Raw genomic sequence first — 13,693 nt, forward strand, 5'->3', positions numbered from 1 at the left:
TGTGGCCACAATAGGAATCCAATCTGGTCGCTGTCGTTTTATCGCTTGCATTGTTTTTATGCGTATAACCTTGACTGTCCGATTTGTTCTTTCAGCAAGCCCTTCTAATATTCAACAGTTCTCCAACTTTTGTAACAGCTTTTCCACAAAATGTAATTCATTGTCACTTCTAATTACTCTCGAAATGCCAAATGTCAGAATGATTCGATCACACAATGCTTTGACAACTGTTTTTGCATCACAATGCGCTGTTGGGAATAAGTCAACCCACTTTAAAAACACATCTAATATGACAAAACAATATTGCTTTCCTAATGCCTTATTTGATTCATATCATATCATATGAAATGGTTCGGGTGGTTCTGGAAATTTGCCTCTATGTGGTCACAAATAAACTTGCGCATTATTGCAAAAACAGATAACAACATTTACAAAAACAAAAAAAAAATTGAGTATAAGGTGAACCCATATGCAACTGATCATACATATTCCCCCCTGTTGACAGATGGCAAAGCTCATGTGTCAACTTTGCTGCTCATTCAAATCAAAACTTTAGTAACCATGGTTTTCTAACTGCCAATCTACTTATTTCTTCAACATCTTGTTACGCTCTTTTATTTAGCCAATTTTGCTGCTCCAGTTTGGGAGCTGATGTTTTCCTTGATATCAAGATGGTCTGTGTGTCTTGTTCATCATGTAGTGTGTTAACGCGGCTGTCTTGTGCTTTGGCAACTGTGGGCACACCTATGACTGTTTTTTTGGCTGCTTTGTTTGCCTCATCGGTTTCCTGCTGTAATTTGGTCATTTCTTTTCTTATTGTGATTTTGAAGCCGCAGTTAGCCCAAAGTTGACAAAACACATGCCATACTCGCTGTCTGTCCATATTGTAACATCTTTGCTTTCAAATATTTCACATGCTTTGATCAGCGCGGCCAATTCATATGCTTGCAATGAACTTGTCAATTTTAATGTTTCTTGAAACAAAATTTTCATTTATGTAGTAACTACATATCCCACCCTTTTGCGGCCGTCTTCCCCTTTGCTAGCTGAACCGTCAACAAAAACAACTTCTCCAGTCGGGAGAGGGGTGTCATTCAGGTCAGGTCGTCAGTCATGTGGGGTGCCGTCTACTGGTGTGGGCAAAGGTGTCGCTGGGTTTGATGCTCCACATCTAACAATTACAATGTGTCCCTGTGGTACAAGTAACGCGGTGCAATATAAATGTCATGCAGGCGATAAGAGTGTCATTTTTTGGGGGGGGAGGGGTTTCTAGCAACAAAACAAATACATAGGGAATCCTCCACGTGAGGGGGTGAAATTACACAACCTCCGCTGAAGCCTCCACTGCCAATGCTGCGGCCAGTACCACAACTGCATCCAATCCCTTTGAATAAAATTCATCTGGCCTCAGTTTCCTGCCATGCTTCTGCAACAAAACTGAAGTCATGAATCCCTGTTTAGCGGTCACTCTTTGCTCAAATGGTTTGCTATAATCCGGTAGTGTCAATACGGATGAATTAATTCATTCCAATTTTGCACTCTCAAATGCATCGTCAGCTTTTTTCATAACTGAAATAAAACAGTGGCCTAGTCAATTCAAAATAATTTTTGGAATCCATATGCTACAATAATTATTCAGCTTAAAAAATGACATAATTTGTCTTTTGGTCAGTGTTTTTGGGCTTTTGCAACGGCCTCCTTTTGTCTGTCAATAATAATTCTGCCATCCTTATCTCGTTAGTTCTGCCAACCTTCTTCCATTTGTTTTCACTTGCCCAAAATCTTTCTTTCCACAACTCCAAAATTCTTATGCATTCAATTTTGTCTTGCAACTCTCTCTTACAACCTTCTTTTCCTCTACCACAATTCCTGTTTCCAACACAATGCACTTCCTCTTCTCCATCACACCAGAAAGTCTGTTTTTGTCCCTACATTCTTCTACCTTTCTTCTACTACTCCACTCTAGTCAATTTATCTAATCTCTGAGTGTTGGAGGTCACTCACGTCTACATTTTTGTTTGTAGTATAATTCTATTTAGCCTTCAATGTCAATATGTCAATATGCTGTCAATATGTTCAGCCAGTTCATCCATTATCTACCATAATGCGATTTGTTTTTAGAAAACTCTTGCAAACTATACTATATCAAACAATTAACATATCAACTGGTTCATCCTCCTTTTGCACAGTTGAATCTATTTTACTGTAAAATCTGATACTATCATGCTAATCTCTCCAAACAATTATTACACTAAAAGGCATCAATCTTCTACCTTCTAGATGCATATTTTGTAAGGTGCCAGGCTGTCCTCCGCTTTTATGTACTTGTTTTTTTGAGCAGGGCCAGTCTACGAAAATAATTCTGCCCTTTCTGCCTCCTTTTGTCTTAACATGCAGGGTTTGCTACTTGGATCATGAAATACAACCCCCTATCATGTATCTATGCAATTTTCTATACAGGTGTGGTTGGCAGAGAAGGGTCACATTCCTGTTTTCAGAAAGTGGAAGATAAATTACAAAATAAGTCATAGTTGCGGTAAAAAAGGGAGGCAGAGGCCTCAGATTGCCACCCCTGCTCTCCGCGCCCCTGCTTTGTCCCGTTATCTGCAATTCTTGCAAGCAGCTTTGTTTGGTGTCTACTTGGCTGTTTTATTTTCTCTACAGGTCATTTAGTGGCTGCTGCTATTTCCTTATTCAACTTTTTCTCTTTTATCGATTTTGCTATTTGAAATTTTTCTTCAGCTTTGTTCTAACAAATTCAGTGGTCTCTATCAATTTCCCAATTTCGAATATTTTCCACTTTGAAGAAGAACAACAACAACAGCAACAACAACAAAATCAACTTTAGCAATAACGACAATTCTCACAACTATGGCAACAACAATAACAGCAACACATGCAGCAAAATGTGTGAACCTTTCAACAGAGCAAGCTTCACAGGCTTACACTCACAATCACTTCTCATTTTTATATCACAGTCTCCCAAGCTGGCTATCATACGACAACATGCCTACATGTTATTAAGCTATGAAAACACAACATTTACAATTAATTCAACATCATCTGGCTATCCACCCCTGGCATAGCCTCACATATAACACAACAACTTTGAGTATTTTATTTGTGTTTCAACCACTAATTATTCATTGCCAGTTAATCTGGCATTTGAAAACATCCTAATTCATAATTTAGTCTCAACTGATCCACTAATAAATTTTTTCCATTTTTCTCATTTCTCATGTGTGCTGAGAATTAACTCTGTGAATGGACCAGTTTCTGCCCACAAACCTCAGGTTTGAAACCATCTAAAAATTGTCATTTTGACTTTTAACCATGCACCCTAGATAAGGCATGATCTAACAATGTCTTTTAGCCAAATTTCAACCAATATCATTGTTTATTTCTAACAATCTAACATAGGAACATGTAACACATCAATAGTTACACACCAGCAAACTGACAGATACACACGCAGGTCCATATCACACAACATACAATTTACAACGTATATGCGGACTCTATTTAGCACATACAAGACACATTTTTTACACACACCATTTCAAATGGCTTTATTCCTTTGGCTTCATGTCAACCATCAGTACTCAGATGTGGAGCTGAGACCCAGTCCCGAAAAGGGTCTTACTGCCGTGGCCACAGTCTTGCCTGATTGTCATCTCCGCCTCTGACAACCTCAGGTGTCTGGGTTTAAGAATATGGTGGTAAACTCAGGTACAAATTGTTGGTGTCTGTTTTCCACCGTTAATTTGGGTTTCCTGTCTGGATACATTAGTTGCTGACAGGGCAGTGGCTATAGTCAGATCATTGTCTACTTTCTTTTTTCTCTTTTTTTGTCAGCCACTTTCCTCTCTCCTTTCTGTCTGGCTCTATCAACTAAAGTCTTGCATTTAAACCACTGTTTATCATCACTGTTTTTACTCTTTTCTCTGTCCTTCAATGACAACTTTCTCAACACTTTCTCCAATCCACCACAGTCATCTACATCCCCTAAAACAGTGTTTTTCAACCACTGTGCCGCGGCACACTGGTGTGCAGCGAGACGTTGTCAGGTGTGCCGCACTTGACTGTCACCTACGACTGTGCTGCGGACAGCCCCCCGCCCCCCGGCCCGCTGTATAAATTTACGGCATTGACTGTGCCGCGAACAGCCACCCCCCCCCCCCCCCCCCCCCCCCCCCGATCTGCCCTAAAACACTGCCCTAAAAATCATATTGGATTTTCCATTTTTCCACAAACTTCGTACATTCTACTCCTGCCAAACGTACATTTTCTTTCAATTCCTCTACAATGTAACGACATTCATTTTCCCATTCTGCTTCCTTGGGCTGAGTTGCGACCTCGGAGGACTTATTTTTGTTCCTCATGATTGACTATGTTTCCTTTGTTACGGGAAAAATGCTAAGTGCCTAGTGTTTTGTTGGATACCGAGCTTCTACCTCGAAAGGCAGATATCCCCAGGTGTTTGTACTTACGACCGTTTCACTAGTTTTACATTTCCCGTCACTCAGGACATTCGCTCCACATTCATTCCACACTCATCCATCACAGAAATGATCAGTAACTGGTTGTTAAACTTTCTCTTTTTAAGTCAGGCTATCTGTTTAAAGTCCGATGGACTGTTCGTTTAAGGTCCAATGGACCGTTCAGTCTCGTCAGACTGAACCCATCAAGGCGTTCGTTTAAGGTCCGATGGACCAGCCGTTTAAAGTCCAATGGACTGTTCAGACTGAACCTGCCAGACTTGTCAGGCTGACCTTTACTGTTCCTTTTAAGGTCCGATGGACCGTTTGTTTAAAGTCCGGTGGACTGTTCGTTTAAGGTCTGATGTACCGCGCAGACTGACCTTTTTGTTCTTGCAATCTCTCTGCTGGTCGAGTCACTCTGGTTCGTGGATAGTGTTTATGTTCCTCCGGTGAGCGGTGTCCCGACGTCTGGCCTCGTGGAAAGGAGGGCTTACAGAATCCAAGATTCCAACGGTGCACCGATTGGTTCAGTCGTCGTCGATTGTCCACCGAAGAGAAGGCGTTTTAACTATCCGGCTCAGAAGGACCATGTTAGAAATTCAGAGAAATCTCTAAAAGAAGACTAGGACAAGCCTAGCTGCTAAGCAGCAAAAAGAGTAACTCAGATCAGCCAAGATTGACTTTTCTATTCCATGGCATAGGGAAAAAGCTTCGGCGAAAGAAGTTGTGCGCTCCCCGGCACTGATTCACCTGCCCAAGCGCCCCTGCCTGGTTTTTATTCATTCAGCAAAGCGTTGCACATTACAAGACATAACAAAAAGAGCCAGTCGGGCGCCACCAACAGCTGGGCCAAGGTCCCAGCTCACACTTTCCTGCGTCAACAGCTTTATCTAAGGACTGGGGCGAGATGAAGTAGGACTGCACACATGCATAGCAATGCACTATTCTAGACAAGAAATAAGCACACAATGATTCAACCTAATATATGATTTCCTTCACATTATACTTAAATGTAGGAAAGAGCCAAGCCCATCTCACCTCTGCAGCAGCATGCAAATTTCCACTCTACACTATTGTATTCCCCTTTTTCTCACAGGGTAGAAGAATGGGTGCCCAAATACATACATCACAGAGCACTGACTTGTAAACCAAGGTGGCAGCCAAGCAGGCCTTCTCTTCATTCCAGTGTAAGTTACTGTAAACTATGTCAGTTAAAACTAATTGTAGGTCTGCCTATTTTTGGAGCATTCGTCCTCACCACTATCGATTTTGTTAATATTTCGTAGATCTGGATTAAACCAAGTCTGTTTTCTGCTCTCTTCAGACTGTTTTCTTTTATTCGTAGGAAAAGGTAAGTAGCTCTTCAGTCAACCTATCTTCCTTTGTAAAGCCAGTAAAAATAAATTTTGTCCCATACTGTTTATCAGGATATTTGTTCAGGGGAAAGAGCCGCCCGTACTAGGACGGAAGCCACTCATGTGCGTTTTTCATGTCACTTTTTGATTGTACATGCATATGAATGGACATTAAGCAGGACATATGAATTTAAACAGCATGGCATTGTAGAGAGATAAATGGAAACGATATTTACATATACTGTAAGACAAAGCCAAGTCTATTTTACTTTTGTATTTATTTATATATGTTATATATTTGTACTCAATGGTACTGTATTCTTTTTTCTTTCCCCAAAGTAAAATGATCGTGCCCATAAACATACATCGTGGAGCACTGACTTGAAAACCAGGGTGGCAGACAAGCAGGACTTCTCTTCATTCCAGTGTAAGTTGCCGTGAACTGTGTCAGTTAATGCTTTATGGTTAACCCTAACCCTAAAATAAGCTCTGTAAGCACTGTAGTGATAAAATGTTACAGTGTTTTCACATATAAAACATATTGTCAAAAACTATTGTCAACTGAACATGCATTCATAGGAATGTTAGTCAATCTTTCATATGATATACAGCATTCATATTTTCATGTTTTTTACACTTACATATTTACATAGACATAGCATCTAATATTCTGTTGGCCTTGAAAGATGAGTGAAAATACACTGGCCCTCTCGAGGTTTCCTTTTTCGATAACGCTTGGCACTAAAAGAGTTAAAACAAACTATAATTTCGCCTCTCTTTTGCAGTTTGTCCTCACCCCCTGAATGTGTTCCTTGTTTGCAGGCCTATGTGTTCCCCATGTTGCCTGTGGCTCCACACATTGCATTCATCCAAAGAACAGATCACCACCGTGTGCAAGAGTTTGATGACACATTATCAGGCTTGTCCATTGGCAGTTTCCCTCTGGATTAAAACAAGTCTATTTTTTCCTTCTTTTATTGGTAGGAAAAGGTAAGTAGCTCATCATCATCTTTTGTAAAGACAGTAATTTTTGTCGCATCTACTTCTAACAGGTTCTTTGTTCAGGAGAAAGCCAGCAATCAAGCAGGACTTGTCCTCATTCTGGTGTAAATTGCTGTGATTTATTTCAGTTAAAACTAAAAATGTGCATATCTCTATCAGCTTTTGTTGTCACCTCCTCAGTGTATTTTGTTTCTTTTTTGTAGACCGATGTTTTCCACTTGTTGCCTGTGGCTCCACATGTTGCCTTCATCCAAAGAACGAGTGGAAGATCACCACCGCGTGAAAGGCTTTGATGACACATCATCAGGCTTGTCCAGTGGCAGTTCCCCTCTGGATTAAAACACGTCTGTTTTGTGCTTTCTACCGACCATTTTCTTTCTATTGGTAGGAAAAGATAAGTAGCTCATCATAAGTAATTTTTGTCCCATCTACAGTATTTCTAACAGGTTCTTTGTTCAGGAGAAAGGAGAGAGTTGCCGTAATTTATGTCAATTACAGCTAAAAAAAATGTGGATATCTTTCTCAGCTTTTGTTTTCACCCCCTTAACGTATTTTGTTTCGTTATTGTAGACGGATGCTGTCCACTTGTTTTCTGTGGCTCCACATGTTTCATTCATCCAAAGAACAGCTGGACGTTTGCCACCTAGTAGAAGATTTTGATGAGCCATTGTACTGCTTGCTCAAGGACCTGTTGTCATCTGGAACATCTCCTCTCTTCAAGCTAAGCTGCTAATCATTAAGCCTATCTTTTTTCCTAAAGCCATTAAATGTTGTAAATATATTTCCTTCCTTTTTTAACAGGCTCTTTGTTTGGGTACACGAGCAGTTTATAGCAGAATCACAGTAACAAATATGTGAGTGTATTCATGTCACTGGATACTTGATTGAGCATGAGTAAGATATACTAATTTACTGTATTGTAGAAAATGAAAGATGATGTCAGCATCATGGAAGTTTTGTCCTGTGTTCTCCTTTTTCCCCAAGAGACAAAAAAAAAGTAAAAATGAAGAAGAAAAAGAAAAAAAGTGCCAACAACATGAAGATCATGGACAACCAAGCACCACTTCTGCCGATTAATTTGTAAATCGCCAATTGGAGTAGCCAAATTGCCGTTAAGTGGTGTTTTAAATGCAGCGTTATCTTTTTACAGCTTTAGTCTTCACCACCTCCTTCATGTTTTCATCATGCGACCTTGCTAAGGCGTTTACAAGGACCATGACGCCATCCTATCCTTAGAATGTAATCTCTTTTCCTGTTCTTACGCTGTTGTCCCTGCATTGAAAAGAACACTCCTCGTCCCCCAATCCAACCTACATGATTTGTATCCATAGATACATTTTTGCCATCATCCGTGTGCTCTGCAAAGGTTGCTGTATGAAATACCTTTTCACTCATGCATTTGTTTAAATACATTTGTATGTACCATACTCATGATTTTCCGTTAAATCTCTGAGATCAAACAAGCATTCTGGGAGGCACATCTACCTCAATTTGTTATTGCCTATGTCAACTTTTACCCTCGCAAATTATATCCATCCATCTATCTGTCGGCGCATAGTCTCACGCGGACCGCTCACTTGCTGGTGTCTATGCCAGCTGTCTTCGGCAATGGGTGAGGGACACTCTCAACTGGTTGCCAGCCAATCGCAGCCCTAGCAAATTATGGAATGAGAACACATCAGCTCCAAAATCTAACCACTGCCGTTGATACAGACAATGTTTCATGTAACATCTTAATATTCCAAAACATAAATACACTCTCTCACTCTGACACATGAAGCTATAATGTACTGCTTCACATCACACAACTACAGTGGACCCCCGTGTTACGAACTTAATCCGTTCAGCAGCTATGCTCGTAACTCGAATTGCTCGTATGACGGGCAATCCAAACCTATGTTAATTAGTGAATGCGTGCAACGCGTGCAAAAACCTTAGGTAAAAAATCACGACTTTATACACATATTAAAAAATAGTAACATAATCTACTGTACAGTTAAATTAAACAAATATACAAAGGAAAAATGACATTTACCTTTGGGGCGACGTGACTTGAGCTGGGTGGAGGCGGAGGGGAGCAGAGACCAACCCGCAGAATTTATTTATTTATTTTCTTAAACGAGAACTTTTCTCAAACGAGAACATATCACAGGCGATTTCCTTCACTTTAATCCATAATAGAAGAAGCCTCTCCATTTTGTTGTTGATCGAGGTCTGTCGCCTGGCAAGGAAAGTCTTGCCCTTAGAAGAATGCCGAGCGGTTTCGGCCATACTCACGAGCAAGGTTAACTATGAATGCGCCTCCTTCGTATTTTTTTATTATCTCCTACTTCGTTTCTATTGTCATCATCCTCTTACTTCTTTCTTTACCGCCACTCGCAATTTTAGAAGCCATGTCTAACAGATAAAGTTTGCAAAGTCTTCACAACACACCGACCGGCTGTGCCATCAAGCTAGATGAAGGCGTTCGGCCAATAGCATATCGGCATTTCTGTGATTGACGTGACGCTGGCCAATAGCATATCCGCATCTCCGTGACTGAGACTGGGACTGTGACCTTAATCGACCAATAGCATATCGGCATCTCCGTGACTGACACTGTGACTGACACAGTGACTGTGACATTGTAAGAGCAAGAGCATATCAGCGTTACCGTGACATGCGAGAACAGTTAATTTTGTTGATGCAGCAAAGCAAAAAAAATAATACGGACACATTGACCGGCATGTTGGGGCATGTTGGATTGTTCGTAAAACGAAAGGTTTGTGCATAAGAGGGGGACAAAAAACGCCACGGTCCACGTTCGTAGAATGAAAAGTTCGTAAAAGAGGGCGTTCGTAAACCGGGGGCCCATTGTATTTATATTTGTTGGTCTCCTTTTTCAATGGTTTGCACACAATTTTGACAAGCTTGTTTAATCTTAGAGATTTGTTTTTATTCCTTTAATCCATTTTTTTTACAAGTCTTTGTGCATCTTTTCATCCACTATTTTATCATTACGTCTTCATTAAGAAATCTTAAAGCAGTTATTTTAAGATTAAATTCTGTCTTTCCACTGTATGAAAACCCCTCAGCTAAAACAGTGTAATGGACTCTTATGATGCAGCACTTCTGTTTTAGGTGTAAGGTGACATTTAAATGTACAGTCATGAAATGAGAAGCCTGTTATCAAAAAATAAAAAATAAAAATAAATAAAATATATATATATATATATATATATATATATATATATATATATATATATATGTGTGTGTGTGTGTGTGTGTGTGTGTGTGTGTGTGTGTGTGTGTGTGCGTGTGTGTGTGTGTGTGTGTGTGTGTGTGTGTGTGTACATACACACACGCACACACCCTCTGCTGTTTTTAAGCCTATTGTATTAACCAATTTCCTCCGAATCGTCTTAGTAACTACTTTTCAGCTGTTGTAACCAACATTCAGTTCAGGATCATTCAGTGTTTCATCAATTACCGGTTAATGCTGCCAGCATACTTGAGTCCGTTACAGTAATAAAATGAATGACTCAGACAGTGGAAACACCTTTGATGCTATTTTTTTGTGCATCAATTCATCTATTTTATCATTAATTCTTCATTAAGAAATTTTAGAGCAGTTAGAATGAGGACTTTCCACTGTTTGATACTGCCTTTACTAAAACACTGTACTTCTTCATATTTAAAGGTAAAGTTACCCTTTACAGTAAAAAAAATGAAAGTGCCTTAAAGTGGAAACACCTTTGATGCGATTGGACCAGATTTGTTCCCATTATTTTATTTTATTTTATTTTATTTTTTACTACTCTCTGTGCATCTATTCATCTCCTATTTTATCATTAATTCTCCATTAAGAAATATTACTGTAGTTAGTATGAGGACTTTCCACTGTATGATACCCCCTCTACTAAAACAACATTTGTTCATATTTAAATGTTTATTCACCCAATGGGAAACATGTTCAAACTACAGGAAAACAAGACATTGCTCAACCTCTTCCACTGTCTTTTAGCCTATTCTACCATGCAGTTTCCTTTGAACCTTTTTTTCAAACATTCAATTCCGTGTCATTGAATAATACATTGCTTGAGAGTTTAAGCTACCAGTATAATTGAATGACCTAAAGCAGGGGTCATCTACCTAGTGGCCGCAGGCACTGGGTCGCCCCCAAAAATCACATGAATAACCAGCAGACCTGGTCTGCTATAATAGTCCAAGTGATAGACCATTGTGATTTTCCAGGAATTTTACTAACGATTATGCAAATCACATATGCATTACATATTACACTTGATTCACTACAGGTGATCCTTAATTCTTGTGAGAAATCAATCACATGATCAGGATCTTCACATAAACTGGTAGTCCTTCGTATTACTCAGTACCAAAGAATTGCTCTCGGTTTCAAAAAGTTTGGTGATCCCTGCCCTAAAGTTTGAATAAGAAAAAAAGTCCAGTGGAAACACCTTTCTTTGCTGCTGGAACAGATTTGTTTCTATTCACTTTTTTTTTTTTTTTTTTTACATTTCTTATTGTGCAGCTATTCAACTATCTTATCTTGATTTATTTAATAAGACATTTAAAAAAACACTCTCCACTGTGTTCAGGCATATTCTACCAACTAATTTTGTTCTTAACTTCTTAGTAATTACTTTTCGCGTTTGTATCTCGCATTCAGTTTAACACCATTCAGTGTTGCATCGATTATGCTGCCAGAATACTTGAGTGCTTAACAGTAAAATTGTGTCATACAGCGGAAACCCCTTTGATGCAAATTGGCCAGATTGTTAAATGCCACAAAATACATTTAATTCTCTGGATATTATAATCATTATAATATCCAGAGAATTAAATGTTTTTAATTAAACATTATAATATAATGATATTCAAATTCAGAGAGGTTTTTCCTTTGTGCTTTTACTTGATGCATTTTAGACAAGCTGCTTGTAGCTCTCAGTAACTTTATTCCAACAAAATGTTGGAATAACACTTTGGAATCACACTTTGTCCACATTACCCTCTTCAAACCTCATAAGACAACCTGGACAACACCCAGACTGCTCACACTTGTCTACCACAAGAATTTTGGCCGAAGCAGTCAGTCCATCTGGGACCTCGCTCTTCTTCCTCTGAGCACTGGCTGTGTGTTGAACTCTAAGCTCTACACACATTACAGACCCCACAACTCCAGCAACACTTTTGTGAACTATGTACAATGTGACTAATTCATGTCATATGTCTGACAAAATACAGTACCCTTATACAAAAAAAAAAAAAAAACATGTATGCCTGTATGTATACAGCATTTTGTCCACAGCCATTTAACAACCTATTGTTGAAAAAATCTTTCGTTCTGAAATGTAGGTAATGCATACTGTTTCCTTATGTAGAAACGATCTGCATGCCCCCTCCTTATAGCATTTGAAGTTTGGCTAAGAATGCATTATTCACCTGCGAGTTTGGTTGTTGGCTTCATCACCACCACTTGACGCTGGAAGCTCACTGTGAAGCAATCTAGATGTTGATCGTAGGACATGTTATGTTGTTTTTGTTGTTTATGCCTGTCTGTTTGTCTCTCTTGATGCACGCTTCCTCATTGTCATAAAAAATGTTTTTGCCACTGAAGAGTCTTTCGATTCATAAATATGTTTTAAATAAAATTCTATCTGGTTTGATCTCTTGACATATTTCATCCGTTTTTTTCCCAATGCTTCTAGTGCTATGTACTTGAAAGCTGTTTTTTTTTTCATCTTGTCTTTTTTCAGATACCTTGTGTTGCCAGTTTACCTGAAGTCTGCAAAAGCTTTCAAACATGCTCCTGTAGCGCACAGCACCTTCGCTGTCAGTAAACTGACACTATATGGAATTGTAGTTCGGCTTTAAGAGAGCTTGACCTGTTGCTTTTGTTGCTCAGCACTGACACCTGGTGGATCTTTAAAATCATTGCTCTCAACTTCATCCACTGACTCATGACATTTTATTTCGTTACAAATACAGGAATTTTTGCATTATTTGGTTTTGTTGTACATAATACTATCTTTAAATCCAGTCAATAAATGTAATATAATGCTTTTGTGAAAATTTATTTCTTTTTTATGATATTACGCTGACGTTAGAAAAGGCAGACGTTCCTATTTGACATGAAATTATTTAATTGAAATTAAATTGATGCTTTGTGGTTATCCCCTCAACAATTCACTCTTGTGGAAATTGCGCGTCATCATACCACTAAACTTTAAATGATGTTGTGCATATACTAGGTTCGGTACAACTTTGTACCGTTTTGGCAACCTTTTAGAATTTATTTGATAAAATATCACGGTCTTAATAGTGTGGCAACACAGATGCTCATCGCGAAAGCAGTAAAAGTAGAAACACGCATCACGGCCAAAAACTGGATTTTTTGCCCTAACGGCCGCATAGAGATGGACGGATTTTATGAAAACAAAGTTATTGCCCTCTGTGAAGGGCAAAGCGTGTACAAACTTGTACTATTTCCAGATTTGGCTGCCAAAGTCACAGAGGGCAACAACTTTGTCTTTTGTAATTGTGTGGATAGCCGGACCCCAAATGTCCTGCTAAGCAGGAGGGGGATGAAGATTTATTCTGGTCCCCAACTCACCATCTCCCCTGACCTGGAGGCCCAAGCCAAGCTCCTTTTGTGCCCCCCATCGCCATCATCACCCCTCAGGCAATCAAAAATCAGGCGCCTGAGGGGATGGTTTCCCTTGAAGGCCAAGTAACTCATGTAAGTTTATTAGGTCACATATGCACCTATAAGCACTGCCACACACATGCTTGTACATACGCTTAAAGATAACGTGTGAAAAAAAAATCATTCATTCATTCATTCATTATTTTTCT

At 39.3% G+C, this 13,693-nt stretch overlaps 1 protein-coding gene across 7 annotated transcripts in view; it reads left to right on the forward strand.

The window, feature by feature from the left end:
* Positions 1–12,512, forward strand: part of dhfr (dihydrofolate reductase) — a 104,755-nt gene extending 92,243 nt beyond the window's left edge. For 2 of the 7 annotated variants that reach the window (XM_088411590.1, XM_088411641.1), the window contains exons 7-13: positions 5,578–5,668; positions 5,768–5,832; positions 5,909–5,959; positions 6,176–6,263; positions 6,659–6,826; positions 6,902–6,942; positions 7,042–12,512. In XM_088411590.1, coding sequence (XP_088267716.1) covers positions 5,578–5,668; positions 5,768–5,832; positions 5,909–5,959; positions 6,176–6,221 — 253 coding nt within the window. In that variant the 3' untranslated portion in view covers positions 6,222–6,263; positions 6,659–6,826; positions 6,902–6,942; positions 7,042–12,512. Of the gene's footprint in view, positions 1–5,577; positions 5,669–5,767; positions 5,833–5,908; positions 5,960–6,175; positions 6,264–6,658; positions 6,827–6,888; positions 6,943–7,041 lie in introns of all 7 variants that reach the window. The other 5 variants (XM_088411623.1, XM_088411614.1, XM_088411606.1 and 2 more) reach the window with 5 other exon arrangements.
* Positions 12,513–13,693: the final 1,181 nt, after the last annotated feature.

The sequence above is a fragment of the Hippichthys cyanospilos genome, chromosome 1 (genome assembly GCF_059441005.1).
Source record: "Hippichthys cyanospilos isolate Australia breed blue-spotted pipefish chromosome 1, RoL_Hcya_1.0, whole genome shotgun sequence".
NCBI lineage: Eukaryota > Metazoa > Chordata > Actinopteri > Syngnathiformes > Syngnathidae > Hippichthys > Hippichthys cyanospilos.